Below are 12,592 nucleotides of genomic sequence, written 5' to 3'. Positions count from 1 at the left end.
CCCGAAATCTGTGGCAGAACGAAGCCCCCCCGCCCCCCCACGCAGCAAAAGGTGTGCGAAACGGAACACCTACCTGCTGCCGTTCATGCTGACTTGCAAATGGTGGCCGCGGCCGCCATTCACTTCATCACTATAGCCATAATGGGCTATGTAAATACTTACATAGCCTATCACGGCTAACGCAGGGACGCCATTTGCATCCCTGCAGAAGCCGTGATAGGCTGCGTAAGTATTTACGTAAGTATTTACGGCTACGGCAGCCGCCATTTGCATTCCTTTTTTTTTTTTTTTGCTGTGATAGCCTATGTAAATATTTACATAGGCTATTACAGCAAAAGAGGGGCGCAAATGGGGTAGCCGCCGCCATTTACGTTCGTTGTTTGTTTTTGTTTTTCCCGTTGTAGGCTATGTAAATATTTATCTAGCCTATCACGGCAAAATGCAGGGATGCAAATGGCAGCTATGGCCGCTGCCATTTGCGTCCCTGCAGGCTGCCCAGCGGCCAGATGTCTGGCTGCGGGCGGCCCTGGCCGGCGGCTCTGCAGAATCTCCGTGGAGCAGAGCTGGCTGGAGAGAATTTCAGGGGGAGGGACGGAGCACATCTCCCCCACCGCGAATGTCACCCTTCGAAAAGGTAAGTGACTTTTGTACATCCCTAAGCTGCACAGGATCACATTTTGGGGGGTGGGACAGGAAGGATGAACCTTAAAGAGTGGCTTACTATATCGCACTCTGAGCAATGTTTATGGAAGAAACAAATTACTGTATATATGCTATAATCAGCCATCCAGGAGGCACCTTGGCTTTACAACATTTGACTTTCTCATATTGTTTACCACTGCATTATCCCACAAATGGGAAAGCGATGGTGCCTTTCCTCCCTTCCTAACAAGCATGCCTGTCCTGGCTGTCGCTGAAGCCACCAGATAGACAGACATAGACAAAACGTGAAGATTAAGGTGTGAATAACATAGAAAGGCATTGGCCTTTAACACACCATCTATATTCCAAATAAAATTGGTAAAACAAATGTGTGATCTACATCTTCAAGCCCTTGTTTTATTTCAGTACACTATTGGAATTGTATGCCTTTGTCTATTTTCACGCACCAATTTAAAAATGCCAACATTCCTCACAATTTTAATTAAAACATGCAGTTGTTTTAATGTAACCAAAATCTTATATGGCTTAATAATTTTGAGAGGGGTAGCCATGTTAGTCTGTTGCATAAAAAAACAAGGAATAGACTTGTGGCAGAAAGCTTTATGGACTACAGTCCACTTCAATGGATCTAGTCTAAGGGTGACTACATCTGGATCCAATCCTATGTTTCTGTGTCAAAACTAACAAGTGAATTAGCATCATGATAATAACTCTCCATACTCTCATCCATGCCAGTGGACAGAAACACAGATTCCTATTTCCACTAGTTGTGTTGATTCTCGAGGTTATTTTCCCAATAGCATTAATGTTAGCAATTAAAATGCCACACAATGCAGTAGTAATAATTTTACAAAATACAGGAGTCATTTTTGACTCTCAATGGAAATCTCATTGTAGGGCAATGACTCAGAACTACCAGCATACCCTGGCCTTGGTATTTGCTATACAAGAAATCAATGGAAACCCCCAGATCTTACCCAATGTCACCTTGGGATTCCATGTATTTGATGGCCATATGAATACAAGGTGGACATCTCATTCTGCTTTGCATCTTATTTCTCCACTGAACCAATTTGTCCCCAACTACAAGTGTGATATCCAGGGCAATCTTATTGCAGCCATCGAAGGACTTGACTTGGAATCCTCCCATCAGATACAAACTATTTTGGGCGTCTACAAGATTCCTCAGGTACAAAGTATGTGTGGAGTACAAACATTGACAAATGATCCAAGTGTTCATTTTCTGCCTGGATGTGACTTTGTGGTCTTGTCTAAACAGAGATTGATATAGTTCATGTAATCGGTTATGCCTTCATATTACTGTGAATTGCAAAGCTAAAGGAAGTGAAATGATTGGTATGATTCCTTCATACCTAGGTGTTTGTTTGTTTTTTACTTTATCCATGTTGGTATTAATCAGTCTGAGAAATGGCAGTATGGACACTTCCACTGTCAGAATCAGACCTTTGTAACATGGTTCATTTCCTCCTTGTCTCAAATTACGAGGTATAACCATAGAACTTAAAAACATGGATTTGAGAACAAGTTGAGTTTGGGAGTTAGAAACAAAGCAAATGTCCTCAGCACCCTGTGTGTCTGCCCAGCTCATCTACCCCTAAGGCTCGCCCTGGTTACCTGCATGTCCAACAGCTCTGTAACCACACAATTAGCAGCCTAGGGGACCATGTCATTACCCTGCCCAGGGCCTGCTGCACTTGATGCCAATTCTGTACTCTGTACCAAAGAATTCTCCCTTAGATGCCACAATGGAACTGAATGGATGGGGTTAATCTACAAAAGCTGATAAAAAGTTAAAACTATCCATGACAATGCACCCCTACCACCACTTTCCAGCTCTTCGGATACAGACCTATTTGCCGATACCCAGTTGCCTTCTGGTGCTGGAGTAGCTTGCCCTACCCTGTACCTAGAATACAATGGAGTGGCCTCAGGTAAGGTCCTGGTAGAAAATGTCAACCAGCCAAAACCTGATTAAAATAATACAAGAATTAACACTATCAAAAGAATGACACGTGTCACAAAGTGCCAAAGAACCAGCACAATGGAAGTGTTGCTCAAGTCATCAGCTGATCACCATGGCCATATGCAATTCCTGTAGGCTGCTCACCTCTATTGACTGATATGATTTATGAAACATCTGCACATGTGTGGGCTTGGAGGGGAGAGCCTGGACCAACCCCCCAGCAACTTCCTAATCCACAAATCACCCATGGTATCAGCTTGCTCTTTGGCCTGGGCAACCAGCACAGCCAGGAAGGGCTTTTCTGAGGGTTCTGACTGCCAGTCCCTTTCTTTTAAGGTGGACCATAATTGTATGGCATTGTCTTGGACTGGTAACACCTTTTCTGTGAATGGAAGGGGAAGCAGGCAAAGTAGTGTGCCCACATACCTTCTTCTTCTTTCTTTCTCATGGCTTTTCCACTGTCACCTGAAGAAGGTCTTTAATTTTTTTCCCCACTCTTCAGCCGAAACAGGCTCCCAGAGTGGCTTACAAAGATGAATATTAATTATTAAGACAGTCCCTGCCCTCGGGCTTACAATCTACAAGACATGACACAAAAGGAAAAGGGACTGGGAGGAAGGAGGGGAAGGGGAGCAAATACACCAAGGACCAATGTGTAGGACCAGGTTGGTCTCCCCCCTGTGATGATGTTCTTCCCGGGAGGAAGGAGGTGCAGCCCCCCAGTGGCCCTCGGTTCTCTAGCTGATGGATGAGGCCAGAGTCTGCAGTCCCAAGGAACTGTCAGTTGGAGCTGTGTGTTCTTTCTAGCAGGGAGGGGTGGAGTGAGCTCCCTGCAGCTCCCCCCTCTCTGGCTGATGTGTAGGACCAGGCTGGTCTCCCCCGTGTGATGATGTGTGGTGAAAGGAGGAAACTGCCAAGAATATTTACAAGAGTGGAGTACATCTCTGCAAAGCTACATAGTGGACAGGTGGACTTGCAATCATGTGCGCTTGCACAAGATTGCCGTGTTTTTAAATAAATAAATAAATAAATAAATAAATAAATACAGCCCCATTTGCGCAACTGTAAATACCTGTGCATGGGGGGGGTACAATTTGTACAAATCGCAGCCATTTAAAAAAATAAACAAGGGAATCCATTATTGAATAGACTTGCTACAGATTGAGTCAACATCACTGGGGTGGAAATGAATGGAATCCGCAAGGCCGAACTGGGGAAAAAATTGTTGAAGTTTCACCCCCCAGATGGAAGTCTTATACATCCCTAGTTTTCTGGCACTGCAGCTTAATATCTCTTACAGAGACCATGGGCTGCTGTGATCTAGATTTCTGGCTTTGGCCTTGTTAATAGACCAGAACCTGGCCACTGAGACTCTGAATTCTGTTACTCATGAGTGAACTGCCATTACAAATGAGAAAATCTCCAGGATCATCTCAACTATGGTCATCAGAGCAGCCAAAGCTCTGCACACCAACAACCCCTAAAGAATATGGCAAATCCAGCGACGCCACTGATGATAAGCAAAACACATCCGCAATTTCCTTTACCATGAATGAAAGTGCATATACTCATTTTCCATACTTGAATGATCAAGGAGCTTATACTGAGCCTCTGATGTCATGTATGAGAACCAATCGATTTTTCCATACTTACGACAAAGTTTATTTTATTTTACTGGTGTATTTAAAACATTTGTCTACTGCCTTTCATCCAATAGATCCCAGGGTGGTGAACAACACATAAAAAACAATAACTGGTTTACACCATAAAACACTATAATATGCTATCATACCATTGCATTAATGATAAAATGAGGAAACAGCTGATGACTTGAAGCAGAGTACAGCATTTCCTGAACTAAAATCTATTAACCTGACACAGAAAAAAAATAGTAATACAGGAATCAGACACATTTCTTTAGGGAGGGTGTTCCACTACCAGGCACCACCACTGAAACAAATAAATAACCCTTGGTTGCTACACAGCACACATCTGATAAGAAAGGCATTTAGAGAAGAGCTTCCACAGTAGAATCAAACTATTGCTCCCAGGTAAAGAGGAAATTTCCCCTCTTGCTTTACTCAAATGAGCATTCAGTGCCTGAAGCAAGAACAAATTTGCTACTAAACAGGTAATGTTCTTCTGTAACCTAAAAAGGGGGGGATTTATTTTGTTAATTATTTTATCTATTGATTATATTTTTAATTTCCCCAATATCAAGCATTCTCTGGGAGGATTCCAAAAGCTAAAAGAATAAAACACCATACGAAAGCTAAAAGTATAAAACACAATACAAAGCAACAACATTGGAATAAAATATATAAAACACCACTTTTTTCAAGCCCCTCTTCCTAAACACGAAAATGTCTGGGAGAAAAGAAAGGTGAGGCAGAATCACTAAGAATGGCCTCTCTTGTAGTGACCTGCCTAATCTCCTTTGGAGGGGGCACCCAAAGGAGGGTCTCTGAAGATGACTGTAAAGTCTGAGCAGATACTTATGAGATGACACATTGCATTTCATTTCATTGAGAGAGAGAAAAGAACTGACTCCTAGAAAGGTTCAGCACTTGAAAAGGAAGTATACTAGGGATGGCGGAAAAATCTGCCAAGGACTCCAATGACACCGGATTCAGCCCCCCGGAGTCCACAGTGGAATGGACTACTCCCCCTCGCCACCCCCCGAAATCCTCCCCAGATGGACCCTACCTGCTGCCAGCTGGTCCTCGTGCATCCGCTGCTGCTGTCAGTCCGCTGCCCCGGACTGTGGACGCAAATGGCGTCCGGCGTAGTGGACGCCATTTGCATCCCTGCTCTTTTTGGTGATAGGCTACATAAATATTTACGTAGCTGATCATGAAAACAGCAGGGATGCAAATGGCATCCCCTTTGCCGGATACCATTTACAGCCGCAGCCCAGCAGCAGACAGAAGTCTGGTTGCGGACGGGCGCGGATGGAGGCTCTGCAAACTCACGGCGGAGTGGAACTGGCCAGGGAGGATTCCGGGGGGAGGGACGGATTGCCTCCCACCCCCCACGGATGCCCGGACCAGAATGGTAAGTGGGTTTCATACACCCCTAAAGTATACATAGTGTTTTATATAGCAATAAAGGAGCTAAAATCTCTTGGATAATAGGAACAGTTCCACATGTTTCCAGACACTAGAGGGAGATAAAGAATGTGTTGCATCAACAGCTGCATATCTTGTTCATCCCCCTTGTTGTCTGTAGCTTGATCAGTTCATTTTTCCATTTCTCTTCCCTTCCTCTTCCTTCTTTCTCCCTTCTTCCCTTCTCCCTCTGCAACAAGAAGTGTGTGCCCTTCCAAGAGAAGAAGCAAGTAACAATATCCCATGCTATTGCATACTTACACTCATACACACAGCTTTAGTTAAACAGTTTCAGGAAGCCTTCTCTGATGATGTGTATAAAAGCACTAATACAGTACTTTCTAAGCTGGCTCTAACCTGTGTTTATTGCCTCCAATACTAAAGGTTGTCTTACTTACCACCCTTTCTCTATAAAATGCAAGACTGTTGTACGTCACACCAGAATATCCAACACAAGCCACAGCAGAATCTCAAGTAAAAATCAGGAGGCACTTGCTTGTGTATTAGGGCTTGGCAACTAGGTGCCTGCAGACCCAAAAACTCACCAGAGTGTGGCCATAATCCCTACACTTCCTCCTACCTTTAGCGAAGTCAATGGCACAAGAGCACTCCATTAACTTTAAGAGAGGTGAGGGAAAATGTTTCCTGCCTAAAAGAGATGCGTTGAGGAGGAAAGCCCACCCCATTCAGAACCCTTGGTACAGCAGTGTCCTTGGCAATGGATAGGCTTACTTCCTGCTCCAGGTGACATCATCATCATCATCATCATCATCATCATTTTGGCCTTCAATCTTGCTCCACTGACTTTAATAGAGCTGGAGAAAGCCCTTTGGAAGGCCCTTTCCAAAAATGGCTTATGGAGGGAAGAAAAGTGAGAACCTATAAAGGGAGACAAAAAACATCCAGAAGTGTGGGGGGTGGGAGAAAAGAGAAAATTCAGAGAAGGGCTGCTCCCAACACTTGACCTTCCACAGCAATTTGTGGTGGTGCCCAGGACATTTATTTTTTTCAAAACGTCAACTGTACCTGCAGGCCACAAAAGATTGCTTAGCCTTGATAAACAGTTAGGGACTAATGACATGCAGACAGCAGAAAAAGCTGTTAATTCATTTTGAAAATCATTCTGTCTATCCACCTACTCCCAATCTATGTGTAGCTTTTATATGGTTCGGTGATGATGGATAGCACCCAAGGAATTTCTTCCTACCAAATGGTCCCGAATGAAGCCTATCAGTACAGGGGGATTCTGCATGTGCTTCTCCATTTCAAGTGGACATGGATCGGATTATTCACTTCAGTTGGAGTTAATTCGGAATGGATCAAGCAGGTTGTGGTTCAACACTTTTCCAAGCATGGCATCTGCTTTGCCTTCATAGACACAATCTACAATAGCGGTATGGCCGATGTGTTTGGAGGTATTAGGCAATGGTCATTTAAAGTGCGTGATAGAATTATCAAAAGCACAGCCAAAGTGTTTCTCTACTTCGGAGATCTTCGTTCCATGTTGATTTTGAACAGGATGCTATCTCTCTCAGATATTAAAGAAACAATACAAATGGCAACTGGTAAAGTGTGGATTATGACAGCCCAGCTAGAATTGAAATCATACGGCAAAGTGCAGACCTGGAAAGAGAATATTCATGTATTCCAAGGTGCTCTATCCTTTGCCGTCCACTCCAACGAACTACCAGGATTTCAACACTTTCTTCAGAGCAGAAATCCTTACAGCACAAAAGAAGATGGTTTCATCGGAGACTTCTGGGCATTTGCATTTGGCTGTGTCATCTCAAATTCTGTTTTGGCCAATATGATTGGAGATCTCTGCACCGGGGAAGAGAGGCTGGAGAACCTCCCAGAGCATGTTTTTGAAAAGCACATTACAGGCCACAGCTACAGCATCTACAATGCTGTCTATGCTTTGGCTCATGCTTTACATGCCACCGTTTCCTGCACATATAAAGGCAGAGCAGCAATGGAGAGAGAGAGATGGAACCCTCAGAATCACCAGCCATGGCAGGTAATCTCTCGAGTGCTCAGAAAGTCCATATATCTTTTTCAGCAACCTGGTAGCTATCATAGTGTGGGTATTTTGCACCATTGCTGGCAATACTTGGAGCAAGATCTTCAAGAAGACACTGCAGACCTGTTTCTTCCACAGCTTTGTCTCTGGTAACTTTACCATTGCTTAGAAATATCAAACCAACTCATGGGGCATGAGTACCATCTCTGAGTAACTCAACAGGTTTTAATCTGTGTAGCAAAGCAAACAGGTTCTGTTTGAATGGGTGATGATCGGGAGAACGAAAGGAGGCTAAGCTGTTAATACTTACTGAGCGTCATGGAGCCACCATGATGTGATTTAAAATAGAATTAGAATTTGGATTGACACGTCTTAGCAAAGGGGCTTTTCCTTATGTTTGAGAAAGGTCACCAGAAATGCTTATTCTGGACCAATAGACTTGGGTAGTCTTTGGTAGCAACCTCCCAGTGCTTTAGCTTCTTTCCTAGATCAGCACTTCCATTCATGGGGACATGGGTATTCTAACGCTAATGGTTTATGAAGTGGGTGAGGGTTGCATATTCCACCTCTTCATTTGGAAATGGAGCCAGACATTGCCCTTTGGGAAAAAAAGATGTTACGTGAACATGTGATATAGTAGCATTGTTCCATCCAAGGAGCATTTTTGGCCCCCAAAGTGGAAATGAGACCACTGGGTATATTTTGTCACTGCTTCGACTGGTGCATCCTTTCCTTCAAAATGAAGGAGTGATGCATCCAAGATGTAAGCTTTAAGAACAATCAAGATGGAGATGATACATAGATGAAAGATAGGTGATTCCGTTTCTTGTTGCATCCTTTTTATTAAACACTTCTTTTTCATCTTCAATCTAGCTCCACCACTTTCTGAAACAAGTGTCTTTTAACAACAGTGCTGGGGACAAGGTTTCCTTTGACCAGAATGGAGTATTAATAACAGACTTTGATGTTGTAAACTGGGTCACATTTCCAAACCATTCTTTTGTTAGACTAAAAGTTGGAAGGATAAATCCCCAAGCTCCAGTAGCCGAAGCATTGACCCTTAATGAAGATGACATTGTATGGCACAGCTCATTTCACCAGGTAGGACCTGAATGAATGCAGGCATTTGGGAAGCATGTCAATTATGAATAAGGTGTGGCAGTTCAAAGGGGTTATCTTGCAAGACATGATGCATGGATAAGTTTTTAAGCATGCATTAGAGTCCAAAGAGAATCTCTCTTTCTCTCCCGCTATATTCAAATATCTCCTATTTAAGCATGAACCCAAATTATCCCTGGAATTTCTCAGGCCCACTGAGGTGGTGAAGGGTCTGGATTCCTTTCAGGTTCTTTTATTTTAACCTATGAGACATATGGACTGTAGGATCTTGACAGGAGGAACACTAACTAACATCTTCAACACCTAGGGCCAGACATAGACACTTCCAATATTTCACATCAGTAAGTATAACAGCAGCACTCTGTATAGGACTACTCAGAAGTAAGTCCCACTGAGTTCAAAGGAGCTTACTCACAAGCAAATTGGTCAGGGTTTTCGGGTTGAGTCAACTGGCTAAGCATCTAATCCATGGAAATATTTGCTTTTGGCATTTATTTTAAAGGTAAAATATTCTATTGAAGTGCACTTCAAAATCAGGAAACCCACAGAAGTTGATTGCATTATATCATGTTCACTTCTGAACCTTAATGATTCTAACCCATTCGCCTGAAGATTCTCATATTTCATTGGTGGAATAGGCAGTTTACCATTCTCCTCCGTCTTTCCTCGATTAGGCACAGCCCATCTCTGTGTGTAATGGCCATTGCCAGCCTGGCCACAGCAAGCAAAAGAAGGAGGGGGAGCCGTTCTGCTGCTACAACTGCATTCCATGTCCAGAAGGAAAGATTTCTGACCAGAACGGTGAGAATTATATTGTACATAGGGATGTCAGAGAATTTCACCACGAATCTCAGGGAGGCTGAATGCCAGCACATTCGGCCCCCCGAAATCGGTGGCGAAACGGTCTGTCCCCCCCACCCCCCCACCGGGACGGAACTTACCTTGGGCGAATCTTCCTGGTGGCAGCGGCTCCGGTGGCGGGGCGGCGGCGGCGGCAGCGGTGGCAGCCGGTCTTCTGACCGGCTGCCGCCACCACCATTACCAGTAAAACAAACAAACAAACAAAAAAAAATTATAGGCTATGTAAAGATTTACGTAGCCTATCATGGATAGATTTTAAAAAAATACCGTGATAGGCTGCGTAAATGTTTACCTAGCCTATCACGGCTGAGTAAAAAACAAAAACAAAACAAAACACGTCTATGCTATTTGCGTTCCCCTTATTTTTGCCGTAGTCTACCTAAATGTTTACGTAGACTAGACGTGCCAAAAGAAGAAACGCAAATGGCGGCGCCCATGGGCGCCGCCATTTGTGTAGACGTGTTTTGTTTTGTTTTTGTTTTTTACTCAGCCATGATAGGCTATGTAAACATTTATGTAGCCTATCATGGCTGACTGCAGGGACGCAAACGGTGGCGGCTACAGCCACCGCCATTTGCGGACCCGGCCGGCCAGGATTCGGGGGGGGGGAGGGACGGAGCGCCTCCCCCCCACCTTGAATCACATTTCATTAAAAGGTAAGTGACTTTCGTACATCCCTAATTGTACAGCATTTTTCAAATACAATGGAGGGTTCACGCTATCAGCTGAGGAAAGAAATCTTGAGGATCTATGAAATCTATGAGGAAAGAAATCTTGAGGATCTATGATATCTATGAGGAAAGCAATCTTGTGTTTCTGGTGGGTAGCTCAATGAAAATATTGACCCACTGTGCAGCTGCTGTGAAAAAGGCAAATTCCATGTTGGGGATCATTAGGAAAGGCATGAAGAATAAAACTGCCAATATCATACTGCCTTTATACAGATTTATGATGTCACCACACTTGCAATAATGTATATAATTCTGATCACAGTACCACAAAAATGGATATTGTAGAGCCATAAGTGGTGTAGGAAATGGTGAAATGGTGTATCAAGGGGCTGGAGCAACACTCCCATGAGGAAAGGTTACTATATTCAAGAGTTTTTAGGCGAGACAAATAGTGAATGTTGACGGTGGATACTATGAAGATGTTCAGATTTAGGCGCGGCTTTGGGGAGGGGGAGGGAAGGAGGCTGGGATGTGCATAGGAAGCTGTGTAACATGGCTTCTGTTGTCCCTCCCGCCCTTAGGACTACCCCTTTTCCCTGTCTCCATGCTGTTTCCGAGCGTGGAGATGCAGCCAGTGTGGAGAGAACTGTGCTGGCTATGAGGGGGTTGGGGCAGGGAGTGCGGTTTCTGGGCTCTGAGATTGGAGCCCTGGTTCCGACCTCAGATCCCAGAAACCGAATAGTCCTATGTCGCCAGACACTATCCAGGGGACATAGGATTGCTCCCTAAAGGTGCCACCCCTTTTTCACACAAATAAAGCAATATACAATTACATCGGTTTGTATGTGGATGCCCATGCAAATGGTTATCTATGAGTTTGATTCATTATTGTAGGCACTTTCCCACTAAAGTGAGTTCTTTAAGATAATTACGATATGGAATATCTGTATAACTGAAAATACATCTTCTGACTTTCAGATATGACTGACTGTCACCAGTGTCCAGATGATCATTATCCAAATAAGCGCCGCAGTTCATGCATTCCAAAGCTTATAACTTTCTTATCTTATGAAGAACCTCTTGGACTTGGTTTGACAACTGGTGCTCTTTCATTTTTTTTAATCACTGTTTTAGTGCTAGGAATTTTTATAAAGTACCATGACACTCCCGTAATCAAAGCCAACAACCAGAACCTCACTTACACTCTTCTCATCTCCCTCTTGCTTTGTTTCCTTTGTGCCTTAGTATTCATTGGCCAACCCCTGAGGGTGACATGTCTCCTCCGCCAAACTACCTTTGGCATAATTTTCTCAGTGGCTGTGTCATCTGTCTTGGCAAAAAACATCACAGTGGTTCTGGCTTTCATGGCCACCCAGCCAGGATCCAGGATGAGGAAGTGGGTGGGGAAAGGACTGGGCAACTCCATTGTTCTTTCCTGTTCCCTCATTCAAGCAGGCATTTGTAGTGTGTGGTTGTCAACCTCTCCTCCATTCCCAGACATTGATATGCATTCAGAAATGGAAGAAATTGTATTGAATTGCAATGAGGGCTCAGCTACGATGTTTTACTGTGTCCTGGGCTACATGGGCTTCCTGGCTATTGTTAGTTTTACTGTCGCTTTTCTAGCAAGGAAACTCCCTGATCGTTTCAATGAAGCAAAATTTATCACTTTCAGCATGCTGGTGTTTTGCAGTGTCTGGTTATCCTTTGTTCCGACGTATTTGAGCAGCAAGGGGAGACGCATGGTAGCTGTGGAGATATTCTCCATCTTAGCCTCGAGTGCTGGGTTGCTGAGTTTCATATTTTTCCCTAAATGCTACATTATTGTTTTGAGGCCTGAGCTGAACCATCGGGAGCAGCTCATAAAGAGAAAGCTCTGATTAAATATCCTACTGGCCTCCATCTGCAGCGTCTTATAATTAGGGATGCATAAGACACTTGTTTCAGTTTGCTTCAGACCAGAATTTACCCATTCCCACCTCCTGAACCTGAATGTGAGTGTAATCTGCACTCCTTGGCCTCTAATTTTGTTCACAGGGGGTGGGGGTGGAATGTGTCTGAAAAAACACATACATTTTTCTAACACATTGTTGTTGTTGTTTATTCGGTCAGTCGCTTCTGACTCTTCGTGACTTCATGGACCAGCCCATGCCAGAGCTTCCTGTCA

At 43.9% G+C, this 12,592-nt stretch overlaps 1 protein-coding gene across 1 annotated transcript; it reads left to right on the top strand.

The window, feature by feature from the left end:
- The first annotated feature begins 7,112 nt into the window (after nucleotides 1-7,112).
- Nucleotides 7,113-12,305, top strand: LOC146341844 (vomeronasal type-2 receptor 26-like). Its single transcript, XM_084807062.1, has 4 exons — nucleotides 7,113-7,771; nucleotides 8,648-8,875; nucleotides 9,568-9,694; nucleotides 11,404-12,305. Exons 1-4 carry the CDS (start codon nucleotides 7,151-7,153, stop codon nucleotides 12,303-12,305), a joined length of 1,878 nt encoding a protein of 625 aa, XP_084663188.1. The 5' UTR covers nucleotides 7,113-7,150.
- Nucleotides 12,306-12,592: the final 287 nt, after the last annotated feature.

Source organism: Heloderma suspectum, chromosome 6, assembly GCF_057233095.1.
Source record: "Heloderma suspectum isolate Gila_16-S chromosome 6, 16-S_ref, whole genome shotgun sequence".
In the NCBI taxonomy this organism is placed as follows: domain Eukaryota; kingdom Metazoa; phylum Chordata; class Lepidosauria; order Squamata; family Helodermatidae; genus Heloderma; species Heloderma suspectum.
This window is presented reverse-complemented; position numbering and strand designations above follow the sequence as displayed.

Bases quoted from the DNA above. Each gene is read 5' to 3' on its own strand.
- LOC146341844 (XM_084807062.1), top strand. From the start codon at position 7,151: ATGGCCGATGTGTTTGGAGGTATTAGGCAATGGTCATTTAAAGTGCGT. The intron at 7,772-8,647 runs GTAATCTCTCGA...TCTTCAATCTAG, and splicing joins AGAATCACCAGCCATGGCAG to CTCCACCACTTTCTGAAACA. The intron at 9,695-11,403 runs GTGAGAATTATA...TCTGACTTTCAG, and splicing joins AAAGATTTCTGACCAGAACG to ATATGACTGACTGTCACCAG.